This window comes from Peromyscus californicus, unplaced genomic scaffold, assembly GCF_007827085.1.
Source record: "Peromyscus californicus insignis strain IS unplaced genomic scaffold, ASM782708v3 Scaffold_4__1_contigs__length_199733344, whole genome shotgun sequence".
Lineage (NCBI taxonomy): Eukaryota > Metazoa > Chordata > Mammalia > Rodentia > Cricetidae > Peromyscus > Peromyscus californicus.
In genome coordinates, this window is record NW_026294562.1 from 136,342,820 (window position 1) to 136,357,504 (window position 14,685).

Sequence of the window (14,685 nt, forward strand, 5' to 3'; positions counted from 1 at the left end):
GGAGCTACTTACTGGCTTGCTCAACATGGCTTGCTTCCCATGGCTTGCTCAGCCTGCTTTCTTATAGAACCTAAGACCACCAGCCCAGGGATAGCACCACCCACAATGGGCTGGGCCCTCCCTCATCAATCGCTAATTAAGAAAATGCCCTACAGGCTTGCCTACATCCCCATCTTAGAGAAGCATTTTCTTAATTGAGAGGTCCCCTCCTCTCAGATGACTAAGCCTGTGTCAAGTTGACATAAGACTAGCCACCTCACCAGCACTGCCCATAATCCAGCACCATGCACCTCCATCTGGTCTCCTGCAGAATCTTGATGACTGACTGGGTGCTGAGAACCACATTTGCCCCCTGAAGTAACAGTTTCCTGTCATATCTCTCTGCCTGTGCCTAGTGACCTGGTCACTCAAACACATCTCAGTGGCCCCTAAGTGTCAGTACTATTGAAAAAGTTTTCACATATCTCCTCACTATAAAAGCTAGAGCAATTCCGCATCGACAGCTCTTTCACAAAGTCCCACTAAAATAACTATAAAGTGCATTTATTTGTGTGTATGTGGTGCCGATGCCCACTCATGTGCATTCCCACACCAGTAGTTGCTGAACCTACAGTTCAGATCTGAAGTGAAACTGTACTAAGATCACTTGATGACACATGGTTGAGACTGTGGGGAACAAATGCCACTATCCAAGCCCAGAACAAATGGGTGCTGAGGCACAAGGGGTGTCGGTGCTGGGCATGCTCACTGACCCTATCTGCCACACCCCACACCCATCTGCTGTGATGGTTAACTCTTTGTCAGCTTGACTCCACTAAGGGGTGCTCAGATGGAACACTGCTTTGGGGTGCATCGAAGAAAGCGTTTCTGGTGGAGACCAGCATCTGAAGTGGGTAGGGTAAGTAGATGACCCTTGAAGATGTGGATGAGCATCATTTAATCTACTGAGCGTGTGAAAAGGACAACAGGCGAGAGAGGGAGACATTGGCTTCTTTTGGCTCCTGACTGCCTACTGAGCTGGTAGAGGCAGTCTTCTGCCCTTGGACTTGGGTTTACATGACCCCCTCTCTCGATAGCAATTCTGCACAGTAAGTCTTCTCCTCTGTGTACCCAATTGGTCTGCTTCTCTGGCAAATCTTTAATCCTTCTCTTGTTACTTCTGGCTAGGTTTGGCCAATAGAAAACTCTGAAGATTCCAAGAACAGCAGAGGGAAGCTGGGGTACTTGCTTCCTTCCCTGCTCCTTCTCTGCCTTGAGTTTACACTGGTTCTGACATTGTTTTCTACTTAATTTGTGTTCTGTGGCTTTCAGCTCTCTGGGTATCTTACTCGTCCTCTCCCTCTTCAGACCTGACAGGGAAGACGAAGCAGCTCCCCCTGGATCATCCTTGTGTGCTCCACCGTCCCTCTGTAGTCCCTCCTGACTAGACAGACTCCTCTGTCACTCTGTCCTTCAGCAGACTCTTCTCAGATAAACCACTGAGTGCATCCCTCAGGACCCCCCTCATGGAAAGTGTTCTGAGACTTTACATGTCCGCAAAGAAATCCACTGCCACTGTGAGGAAAGAGGAGGCCAACAGGTGAGCGAGTCTGAGGATGAGAACCTCTCCTTCTATGTCCCTAATCTCAGTGAGTCAGGCGGATCTGGAAATTCAAAACACATGACTGACAAGATTCTAAAGGGACCCTCATACAGTGCTGGAAGGAACACAAAGGAATAGTCACTAAAAATGGAAACTGGTGTAATGCTTTCTTTCCTTTTCTTTTCTTTCTTGAAACAGGGTTTCTCTGTGAAGCAGTCCTGGCTGTCCTGGAACTCACTCTGTAGACTAGGCTGGCCTTGAACTCACAGAGATCCTCCTGCCTCTGCCTCCCAAGTACTAGGATTAAAGGTGTACACCACCACTGCCTGGATAGGATGATGTTTTCTTTTAAAGTTCAACATAGCTTGCCATAAGACCCTGGAATGACTCTCCTAGATATTTGCTAAAATGAAATGAAAACTTATGCTCATATAAAAACCCATACATGAATATTTATAGCAAAATATTTACAATTGCCAAAAATGGGAACAAATATCAAAATGAGCTTCAATCAGAAAGAAGATAAATAAGCTGTTCTGTGTCTGAACAATAGAATACCATTCAGCAGGAAAGGGTGGACCACTGAGAAACCAAACAGATACAAAGTCATTTTCAAAAGGCTATACAGTTATAACCCCATTTATATACCAAAAGTTTGGGGATAGAGAATGAATCCACCAAGTTTACCTAAGATTGAGGGGGAGGGGAGGGTTCAGCTCAAAATGGGTAGCAAGAGGGAATTGTTAGAGATGATAAAACTATTCTATACCCTAATTGTTAGTGTTAACTCAATTTCCCATGTTATCAAAAAGTACAATTCACTGCACAAAATTTTGAAATAAAAAAGATTCTTTTAAAGGCAAGAGGGGTAAAGGAAGAGGCCGTGGACAGACAATTTCCAAGATGGAAGGGAGAAGAATTGGATGGGCAGAGGTGCCAGGGCATCACTGTTTATGCATGATCTGCTATCCAGATAGTTGGTAGCCAACACAAACAAAGGTGTCTCACCTTTACTCACTACAAGCCAGAGTCGTCTTACCTCAGAGCTTTGGAGTTTCCTTTGTGTCTGGAAGATGTGCCCGCCTGCCCACCTGGCTGCCTGCATAATCTTCCACAGAAAGGCAGCCTTGGCTCTGAGGGGGCAGGCCCCACCCACACTGCCTCCACAGAGGCTCACTGTACTCACACCACACATCCCTACCTCTCTTCCCTCACCTGGGCAGACAAGGACTTGGCATCAAGCTAGAGGCTGCTGATATTGGACCGGCAGACGGTCTCGGCAGCCTGACACTGCTGAGAATCTGTCCCATGTGCATGCCCTCTCCTGAATAATAATGCACACAAACAGAGGCTCACAGGGAGAACACAAGAAAAAGAAGACATAGGTAGCCAAACGCAGGAAAAGTGAACTACACAATATTCCTCTTACAAAAGATATAGTTTAAGTAAAGAAACAGATAGAGGAAGAAAATAAAGACGTTATGTAAATTAAAGCATATGAGAGCTCGTCTGTAAAAGGTCAACTATCCTCTCATTTCACTTCTGAGCAATGCCAGAAAGCAGACTGGGGGTGTTAGACCAGTGGTTTTCAACCTGTGGGCCGTGACCCCTTTGGAAAATGTCTATCTCCAAAAAATATTTATATTACGATTTATAACAGTAGCAAAATTACAGTTATGAAGTAGCAATGAAAACAATTTTATGGTTGGGGGTCACCATAGCATGAGGAACTGTATTAATGGTCGCAGCATCAGGAAGGTTGAGAACCACTGCTCTAGACACTGGGGAGGGCAAAGGAATGTTAGTGTTTGATGAGTGCAGAATTTCAATTTGGGATCATGACAAAACCCTGAAGACTTTAAGTTTTATAAGAGGAAAAGAATTCTGGGGATGGATGGTGATAGCTATATAACAATATAAACATGCTCAATGAGAAGGAGCTGTAAGTTTAAAATGCCTAAATTGTCAATATTGATTCTATGGATATTTTACCACAAAACAACCTTATTGGGGTACAATTTACATGCAAGAAAGTTCACCAATTTGAAGTATGTAATTCAATAATGTTTGGAGGTTGCTTTCTCACTGCAGTATTAGGACCTTGCTCCTTTTAGCTGAGGAATGGTCTACTGGACAAGCATGATGCCCAGCCTCTCACAAGCTGGTGACTTTCTGCACTATTAGGAAAGAAAGCTGGGAACAGCCCAGTGCAGGTCACTGTGTAGCAACATCTTTTCATTTCTCTTTGATACACAGCTAGGAGAAGAATTGATTGGTTATATTATGTTACATAACCAAAAGAGGTGACTGGCTATATTATGTTAATACTGCCTTAGTTTTTAGGGAAATTGCCAGACAAACCGGGCTGGCAAGATGGCTCAGTGAGGAGAAGCACTTGTCAGATAAGCCTGCCAACCTCAGTTTGATCTCCAAAACCCACGCTTTTTAAAAGAGCCGGAGGCCATAGTGAGCATTTGTAATCCTAGCATTCCTACTTCAAGATGGGAGGTGGAGGCGGGAGAACTGGCCCAGAGCTTGAGGACCAGATAGCCTGGAGTACACAATGCAGGGGCGGGGGATGGGGTAGGGGGGAGTAGCCGGCAAAATGTTTCTCCCATTCTGCCAGACACCTCTTCGCTTGTTTGACTATTTCCTTCACGACACAGAAGCTCTTCAGTTTCCTGAGGCCCCATCTGTCAGGTGTTGGCCTCATTTCCTGAGTGGCCGGCGTCCTGTTTGGGAACCCTTGCCTATGCCTACAGTATCCTGTAGCATACACCCTAGCTCTCTTCTAGCAGTTTCACTGTCGGGTTTGATGTTGAGGTCTCTGATCCATCTGGAGTTGAGTTTTGTGAGGGTGAGAGACAGGGATCTAGTCTCACTTTTCTACACATAGATAGCCAGTTTTACCTGTCAACATCTTTGATGAAGAGGTTATCTTTTCTCCACTCTTTGTGGCATCCTTGCACGGACTTAAATCTGGGGTTTGTTTTGTTGTTGTTGTTGTTGTTCTATTTCGTTGATCTACGTATCTGGTTTTCAATTTTAAAATTGTTTTTTCTATTTCTGTGAAGAATCAGGATTTTGGTTGGGATTGAACTGAATGTATAGATTACTTTTGGTAGGATAGACATTCTCACAATATTAACTCTACCAATACATGAACATGGAAGATTTTTCCATTACAAATCCAAAGTCAACCTAAATGGACCTTGTCTCAAAATGTAATTAAGTACTGCATTCAATTTCTACTTCCTACTCCAGCACATAAAAGAAGAAAGTTTGGAGGAAAAACAAGTTTTACCTGGGTGTGGTGGTATGCATCTTAAACATGCAGAAAGGGGAGGCTGACACAAGAGGATGCAAGTTTGAGACTGATGTAGATATAGAAGACTGTGACTCAAAATCAATCTACAGTAAATAAAAATACCCCATGACCTAGCAATTCTATTTTTAGAGAATACCAAAGACAAAATTACAGCAATTTAGTTATCTTCAATGGCTTTACTCTCTGCTCTAGGACTTTCAAGGACAGAGGAAGATTAAGAAGGAAACAAAACCCGAAAGTGAACCGCTCGTCTCAAAATGATTTCCCTTGCCAGGAGGGAACAGGAAACAGAAAAAAAGTGTTGTGGTAGCCTTGGCTATTTCACTAATATTACTTCCTTTAAGAATGAACACAGAGGGAAATGTCACTCTCATGCCAACAGACAATGGCCTGTTTAAGGAGTTTGGCTATTCCCTCTCTGATCCAGGTCTCTCTGAAGGTGAGGTAAGCAGTAGGCCTTTGATTGGTGATGAACCTTAGCATGGTTGACTCCATTTGAACTTGTTAGTCTAGTATAAAATCTTAGTCCAAACGACTGTCTTGTGATTTCTATTTCCCAGAAGCGAGCAGTTGTATGTACCAAAAGACAAGAAAGTTCATGGTGGACTTTGTATGGTAGCTCTAAACTGGAAGTGATCTAAACACCTACAGCATAATGGATTATCATGTATTGCACCCACAAAATGAAGTACCTGAAATAACACCACCAACCCCTAACACACCACCACAGCTTGGCTGAATCTCAGAAACAAAGTTGAACAAAAGCAGCACCAAAACACAACAATGTGATCCCACTTGCACGAAGTTTAAGATCAAGCAACGCTAATCTGTGCTGACAGCTGTGAGCATAGGGAAGACCAGGTGGGGACAGGGGCAACTGGTAGACATCAGAACTTCTACAGCCTGGCCACTGCCAAGTACCTCCTACCCTCCCCAGCCATCTCCAAAGAGAACTGTCTTCTGTATCCTTTCCCTCCGTCATCTTTATAGAATGTGGGGGAAGAAGGAGGTGGCCAAGAGGTGTCATGGATCTTTCACTGAAAGGTCTGAAGATAGAGAGGGAATGTACTTGCTACCAAGGAACCTCATCTGCTCTCAAACAAGATCTTATTGGACACTCAGTGGTGTGTCAACCAGATGAGACTTCTAATAGTTTGCTCCTCAGTAGCAAACATAGGAGTGGGGCAGAGCTGCTTTCTTGGAGTCTTTGGGAGCTGACAAGAGACTCAGACCTGTCAGCCTGTCAAATGGAGACACAGAGAACCATGGTGCCCAGGGATGGCAGCATCCACAGTGAGCTGGGCCCTCCCACATCAATCATCAACCAAGAAAATGACCACAGACTTGCCTACAGGCCAGTCTGATGGAGGCATTTTCTCTATTGAGGTCCCTTCTTCCTAGATGACGGCAGCTTGTTTCAAGTTGATAAAACAAACAAACAAATACATCAGGTCACCGAGTTATTGTTTTCCATCTTGGCAGGGGTGGACATCCCACAGGAAGACAGCATCATTCTCTCTCGTTATTCTATGCATTATATAAGACACGTAATTGAAAAATTATTAGGGGAGGAAAGAATCAAAATCACATGACTGAGAATTAGGATTACAACTAGCTGGGATTACTGGGCATGGTGGCACTTGCTGTAACCTCAGCATTTGGGAAGTGGGGCAGGAAAATCAGGACTTCAGCTACCCTTGGATATATAGCAAGTTCAAGACTAGCCAGGTCTACATGAGTCCCTTGAAAGAAAAAAGCAAGTAAAAAACAAACATAAAAAACTAGCTGAGGTCATTTGGAAGTTCTTTTATGCATGATGAGACCCATGACTTCACACAAGGGTATGTGGGAACTTAAGGGGCTCAGCCCTTACCTTAGCATTAGAGACCACTGGGGTTGTGTATTTAAATGCTTTCCAATGCAGCAACCCACGCAATCAGACTTGGGCCTGATCATCAGCCATGTCTGTCTTGCATCTATAAAAGATAAGAGAGCCCTTTAAGGCCACCAGAACGGCTTTGTGTTTATTCATCCACACCTAGCCTGGAGTTTCAGGGACCAGGGCTATGCTGATGCCAAAGCAAAGAGCACAGGGAAGCAGCAGTGAGTGACCACTACCACCCACCCAAATCTCCAGACTCCTCAATCTCCCTTCAGGCCTCACTCCCCGCCTCTGTTCTACTGCCTACAGTGGCCGTCCTTACTGGAAGGAATGCAGGCCAAGGGCTACTCCATAGAGGTCAACCTCAGCCTCCACAGGCACAGTGCAAGAAGGGAGGGAAGAGAAGGAAGAGCTGTAGCCATAGCGACAGCCCAGCCCATTTGATGGATGCACCTTTTCCCAGAAAGGTCCTGAAGAAAGCGATCCCTTGAATGGGGGTTAGGGAGAAACAGGCAAGAGGAAGACATGCCCAGAACAGAAGGATTCCAAAATCTGAGACATGAAGACAGCAGCCAGGGTGAAGAGGAACAGGAGGAGGAGGTGCTAAGTAAGACATGAGGTCCCAAGGGTCTAAGCATGAAGGTAAGTCTGGAGTGTTTTCTTCATAACAGATATGAAGGAAATATTTACTGAGCCAACTGGAACCTCTGCAAATGAGCTGTAGAGAGCACTATGGACTTTGGAGGGAGTCTGAGAGTGATCAGTGATCAGTACATAGAAATCAGGCAGCAAAACTTAGGCAGATTCCACCTCACTCACTGCTGGGTATGTTCTGAGAAATGCACTGAGGGGCAGTTTGATTGTGGGAACCTAAGAGTCCCCTCACACAAACTAAGAAAACAACAGGAACTGAAAACCATGGGACCATAAGGCTGCCCACTATAGTCTGGACAACACACTCTTAAGGAATCACCACCACATGTCAACAGCATGCCACAGTGCAAGGCTGTAACTGTTACAGGAAAGACTAAACAAGGGAAGATTGGAAAATTAGCTCCAGCAGTCCAAACGGCCCACCTCTGACCAGTATCTTCAAAGCCCTAAGCCTGCAACACTAAGCATGCTCAACCATGGGGGGTCAGACACAACTTCATTCCCCTCCTGGAGATGTCTGGTTACCTGGTAGTTATGCCATAGTGAGCAGAAGGCACTGGGGCCCACTAGTCACCTTGGAGAAGCAGTGCCTCTCAGAGCAGCATTCTCTGCCACAGGAGATCTACTCTCAGTAGATCGTTAATGTTCCACATCCTTAGAGACTTAGGATACAATGCCTGGATTTTATGAAATTCAAGAAAGTAAACCATCTCCATGTCTTCAGGTAGAATCTAGCATTTTGTTTTTAGTTCCAAAATTCTTACATTACTAAAAATTAATGGAAACCCTTATTATGAGAGAAGATAGTAAGATGTAGAATGCAGATAAATAAGAATATTTCTAAAAACTAACTTACTCGTATGAAATCTGTAAGTGTATTGTAAATGAAGGCTCCTCTGGGGAGAAAGAAGCAGCTTCCAGGGCTCAGGTCATGGAAGAAGAAAAGCTCTTGTTCCTAGATTGAAACAATAATTGCATTTCAAATTTCATCTCTTGCTTAATGTTTATCATATCTGATGTGACGGTCATAAAATGTCATTTTATCCTCCCATCGTTTATTGCTAGACATCTCAAAGTCCCTCAGTGTCTATCCAGATATATAATGTATATACAATAGCACATGAAAAATTGTCAGTTATATTTATAATTACTTTTCTTCTTCACTAATAATTTTTTTAATTTATTTTAATTTATTTTGCAATACAATTCAGTTCTACATATCAACCACAGATTCCCTTGTTCTCCCCCCTCCCGTCCCCCTCACCTTCCCCCCAACCCCCGCCCCCCATTCCCATCTCCTCCAGGGCAAAGACTTCCCCACAGACTGAGGTCAACCTGGTAGACTCAGTCCAGGTAGGTCTAGTCCCCTCCTCCCAGGCCGAGCCAAACAATCCTGCATAGGCCCCAGGTTTCAAACAGCCAACTCATGCTATGAGCACAGGACCCGGTCCCACTGCCTGGATGCCTCCCAAACAGATCAAGCCAATCAACTGTCTCACCCATCTCACTAATAATTTTTTAAAGTGTAAGTCAGTAGCTAATTGACTGAGTTTTCTTCGGACATTTAGAACATAGGTCTCATGTGGGGACAACATAATAAGATGAGAAAGAAAGTCCACTGCAGAAGGTGGGCTTCAGGTGATGTGACCTTCTCACGGTGCCAACCCCTGAGAGTCCGCCCTCTGCACAGGGTGTCTCCCAGCCGCACTGCCAACCACTTCTCACAACAGCTGTGGACAGCTTCATAAACGAATATTCTGCCTGTCACAGGACACAGCTCAATTCTGGCAGGATGGAGATTAAAAGCCTAGGTCCACCTACCTTGTTTTTATACCATGATAAAATAAACTCTCACAAGAGCTTTTAAAACCCCAACAGAAGACGACAGAGGATGGGAACTGGCTAACAGACTTTTGGAGTATGGATCTGAAGAACTCAGCTGCAGGCAACAAGTGTCAACGGAACAGAACACAAGAGGGAACAAGTACCCCTTTTAAGACTTTGTTTTGTGAGGTGCACTTATGGGCAACAAAGGGGTGTCTGTGTGATGATGGCGTGGGCGTACCTTCCCGATTTTCCTGTGGTCCCGGCTCTTGGCTTCCTCTTGGAACTTCTCCCAGCCTTTCATCATTTTGCTATCAGGAAAGGATATTCCATAGATCCTCTGCAATGTTTCCATTTCAGGATTGCCTTCCCAATATGTTGAGGAATTCTAAGCACCAGCAAGACATTGGTTAAAAAAAAAAAAAAAGCAAAAACAACCAAACATTAGGCAGTAACACCACTCTACAACATGTATGCAATTTTCCATTCTAAAATCCACCATGCTCAGTTACAGATTTCTTTGTAACTACCACCCCACCCCACCATCCCCAGCCCCCAAGTGCACAGTCTATACATGCTCAGCATAGGCACAATTTGTTCTTCAAATATTTCCATCTGGCAGTTGATTAAGTCCATAGATGTGAAACCTGTGAATACAGGGGCATCTAAAGAAGGAACAGTATACTTAAAAACTGTATAGAGCGTTAGAGGGGTGGCTGAGTAGTTAAGAGCATTTGCTGCTCTTGCAGAAGATCTGAGTTCAGCTCCTAGCACCCACCTCAGGCAGTAACTTCAGTGATCTGACACTTTTGGCCTCTGCAGGGACACACACACACACACACACACACACACACACACACACACACACACACACAAATAAAGCTTCAAGAAATGGCCATATAAAAGATATGCATTATACTATTTAGAATAAGATTAAATAATCATCAGAAGCTACATAGTGTTTTAATTATCAAGATTCTAAAACATTACTTTTAGTGAAATAAGAATGAAGAGTTTTAAAATACCATCATGTTCAAACTATAGCAGACATGAGGGAAATCCCTTCTGTAGTTTACCTTGTTTGCTATATTTATAAACTTAAAAAACATCCTTACCTTGAAAATTTTTATGGCTTTAATTTTTCCAGTGTGTCTTACATGGGGGCCTTTACAAAGGTCGATTAATGGACCACACCTATAATGAGAGATTAAGACATGCCCAGACATAGTTATATTTGGACTGCTCATGATAAGCCACATTATCACATTGTCCCAATTAGCATTACCATCAATTTGACACAGCCTAGAATCAACTGAAACAGTGTCTCAATTGAGTAACTGCCTTTATCAGGTTGGTCTGTGGACTTGTCTGTGAGGGATTTGTCTTGTCTTAATTGACATAGCAGGGTCCAGCCCAGCATGGGAAGCACCTTCCTAGGCAGATGGTCACGTGCCATGTAAGAAGCTAGCAGAGAAGAAGTCAGGAGGCAGGGTTTCTTTCTTTCTTCTTCCTTCCTTCCTTCCTTCCTCCCTTCCTTCCTTCCTTCCTTCCTTCCTCCCTCCCTCCCTCCCTCTCTCTTTCTTTCCTTCCTCCCAACCTCCCTCCCTCCCTCATTATTTTTGTTTGTTGGAACAAGGTCTCTTTATGTAGTCCTGGCTGTCCTGGAACTCAATATGTAGACCAGACAGGCATTGAAGACAGAGCTCTGCCTGCATCTGCCTTCCTTCTGCGGGTTTCTGCTTCAAGTGCCTGCTTGGATCCCTGCCTTTACTTCCCTCAGTGGCCGCCTGTGGCCCACAGACGTAAGCCAAATAAAGCCTTCTCTCCACTAACTTACGTGTTTTTATTACAGCCATGTGTTTTCTTACAGCCATGACAAGGCAGCCAGGACACACAGGTTTTAAAGGATGTACTGTCCACACGTATGGGGCAAGCTTTAATTCAGGGTCAGTGAGAGGAACGACCCGTTGAGCCTCAGATCACAGATCTCCGTGCAAATTCAAACACCTCAAAAGATCTTCTGAAGGCACTGTGTGTGGAGACACCCTTTTAACTGTCGAATCACTGATAAAACCAGAAGGCCAATCTCTGTTCCCCACCAGGGCTCAGGGCAGCTGCTGCTAAGCTCCAAGACCCCACTGAGCCACTTAAAGCTGGCGCACACAAACCTGTAAACAGTGGTCGTTGGAGTGTCGACTTTCTCCTTCAGAATCCGGCACTTAAACTTATTGTACTACAAAAAAAAAAATGTTACATATTATTACACAAATGTTTTAATGGGAAAACTATTCCTTTTAAGAAGCTCTGAGAGACAACCTACTCTGTTCAAGGTGTTGGGACACTATGGACATGCTGTGCTCAGAGCAAAGAGCGACACTGTCCAGTACAGGACTCCAGAGTCACATGGCTAGTAAAATCTCATATATGACCATGCTGTGAGTATAAACACATAGGACCACAGAGATGGAATGCACGTATTTTTTATATCAGCTATGTGTTTAAAATTAATTTCATCTTTGTTTTACTCTTAAAATGTAGCTATCATGTGATTCAAGGTTATACACTTGGCTCAGATTCTATTGGACAGTACTCTTCTAGAAGATCCCATTTTAACTACATAAAATAAATCCAGTTCTTAGGGCACATTTCCATGATTTTCATAAAAACAAAGTTACATTACATCATTTCATTTGCTAAAAAGCCATGGTATCATTAATTACAGTGAGCATACTAAGGTAATTCACTCTTTTCTCTGTTTTTATTGCAATAATCACAGTATCAAGTATTAATTCATATTAAGTAACTAAAGAAAGTTGTTGGGAGAAAAAAAGCCCGCCTTTGTACAATGTAACTGCTTCACCCCAATATGTTCAAGTCAAGCCATCCTCCTTCACAAAAGCTGGTATGGTTAGCTCTTAGGAGTAGCCGAAAAGAGAAGGCAGCCAGCAGAATGGAAGTAACATCTGTGACTGGCTGATGTGTCGAGACTGACACCAGGAACATATAAGTTGTTATAATGCAAACCCAACCAGCCACAAGACTCCTGTCATTCAAAGACAGCTGCCAGGCCTTAGCAGATTGTATACAAATGGCCAGTAAGTGCACTGAAAGAGGCTCGGCATCGTCATGTCCTAAGAAAATGCAAATCAAGACACAATGAGACACCACTCCACACCCAATGGATGGCTGTTATAAAATACAAAATCCAGAAAACTAGATTTGTGGGTAAGAATGTGGAAAAACTGTACAGACTATAAATGGTGAGACTGCCATAGAAAATGCTATGGAACACCCTGAAAAATTGAAAATAGAGCTCCTCATGATCCAGAAAGTCCATTTCTGAGATATATATGTGTGTATGTGTGTGTATATATATATATATATATATATATATATGAAGTATATACATATATGAAGTAAAAATCATCATTTCAAACAGAAATCTCTATGCTCATATTCATATCAGTATATACACAATTGTTAGAATGTAAGCAATTCCAGTATTTATGGGCAGATGAACCGACAAACACAAAGACACACACACACACACACACACACACACACACACACACACACACACACACACACGGAGGGGTAGTTATTATTAAGCCTTTACCAAAAAAAAAAAAAAAAAAAAAGAAGGAAATTCTGGCATACTCTGCACCACTAGTGACTCTTGAGGGCCTCACAGTGAGTGAAACAAGCCAGTCACAGGTTCTTCTCAAACTCACAGAACAGGAAGCAGAGGGCTGCATGCCAGGGTGGGTAGTGGAGGGAGTGGAGAGTTGGTCCTTAATGGCAGAGTTTTCCCTCTGAAGGTGGAAGCATTCTGTGAGTGGACAGTGCTGATGTTTTCATATATACTCAGTGCCACAGAACTGTGTATTCAAAAATGGCTAAAATGGTAATGTTACTGTGGTGGTTTGAACGTGACTGGCCCCCATGAGCTCATCAGGAGTGGCACTATTAGGAGGTGTGGCCTTGTTGGAGGAAGTGTGTCACTGTGGAGGCGGGCTTTGAGGTCTCCTATGCTCAAGCTATGCCTAGTTCAGACCACTTCCTGTGGGTCAAGATGTGGAACTCTTGGCTCCTTCTCCAGCACCATGTCTGCCTGCACACCACCATGTCCCACCATGATGATAACGGACTAAACAGCTGAAACTGTAAGCCACCCCAATTTAATGTCTCCCTTTACAAGAGTTGCCATGGTCATGGTGTCTCCTCACAGCAACAGAAACCCTAGCTAAGACAGTTACTTTTATATATTTTCCCACACAAAAAGGAATAATTGTACCTTTAATCAAAACCATCTAGCTCTTAAATTCAAGCCCCTAAGCTGACAATGCTGTACTTTCAAAGTATGGGTTTTCTTTGATATGTGTAATTTGAAAAGAAAATCTAATCTTTTTTTTTTTTTTTTTTTTTTTTTCCGAGACAGGGTTTCTCTGTGTAGCTTTGGAGCCCATTCTGGAACTTACTCTGTAGACCAGGCTGGCTGTGAACTCAGAGATCTGCCTTCCACCATACCCGGCTGGAAAAATCTAATTTATTTAAGTGCATTGGTCAAAAAAAGAGACACCCTTAAAGTTTTATGCAAGTCACTCTAGGTTAGATATTTAAAACAAACAAGAAAATTACTTAAGAACTCAGAAAGGGGCTTCTGAAATGTTGGCTCAGCAGTTAAGAGCACTGGCTGCTCTTGCAGAAGACCCAGGTCAAATCCCAGCACCCACATAGAAGCTAACAAGCATCTGTAACTCCAGTTCCAGTGGCTGCAATGCCCTCTGCTGGCCTCCACAGCCATAGCATGCACATGGTGCACAGACATACACTCAGGTAACACCTACGCACATAAACAATTCGAGGGGAGGGAGGGAAAGTAGACTGGAGGAGTTTGTATAGGATTATAAATAGATATTGTTGGGAGCGGTGGTCAGATGTTTTAGTTCAGCTGTTAATTGGCCATACTTTCTGCTTTTGAATTAACAACACTTCATTCTCCAAGTGGATCAGTAATCCCAGCAGTGCCATATTAATCATACTCTAAACTGATCAGACCTATAAACATACATGAAAATTACTCTCCTGGCTCTTTACCTACCTATGATTGCCTGAAATGTCTCAGGAAACATGAGGGAAATGGTACAGCGAGTGACCACTGACACCCCACAACAGCTCTGCAGACTGTCCATGTGACCACTGACACCTCACAACAGCTCTGCAGACTGTACATGTGACCACTGACACCCCACAACAGCTCTGCAGACTGTCCATGTGACCACTGACACCCCACAACAGCTCTGCAGACTGTCCATGTTACCACGGACACCCCACAACAGCTCTGCAGACTGTCCATGTTACCACGGACACCCCACAACAGCTCTGCAGACTGTCCATGTGACCACTGACACTCTC

The 14,685-nt window shown here is 43.7% G+C and overlaps 1 protein-coding gene across 1 annotated transcript in view; it reads right to left on the reverse strand.

Annotated features, from left to right (window-relative positions):
• Positions 1–14,685, reverse strand: part of Tars3 (threonyl-tRNA synthetase 3) — a 53,249-nt gene that overhangs the window by 25,048 nt on the left and 13,516 nt on the right. The window contains exons 7-10 of the mRNA XM_052761557.1: positions 11,439–11,503; positions 10,386–10,464; positions 9,512–9,658; positions 8,303–8,401 (exon numbers count right to left, since the gene is read on the reverse strand). Coding sequence (XP_052617517.1) covers positions 8,303–8,401; positions 9,512–9,658; positions 10,386–10,464; positions 11,439–11,503 — 390 coding nt within the window. The remainder of the gene's footprint in view (positions 1–8,302; positions 8,402–9,511; positions 9,659–10,385; positions 10,465–11,438; positions 11,504–14,685) is intronic.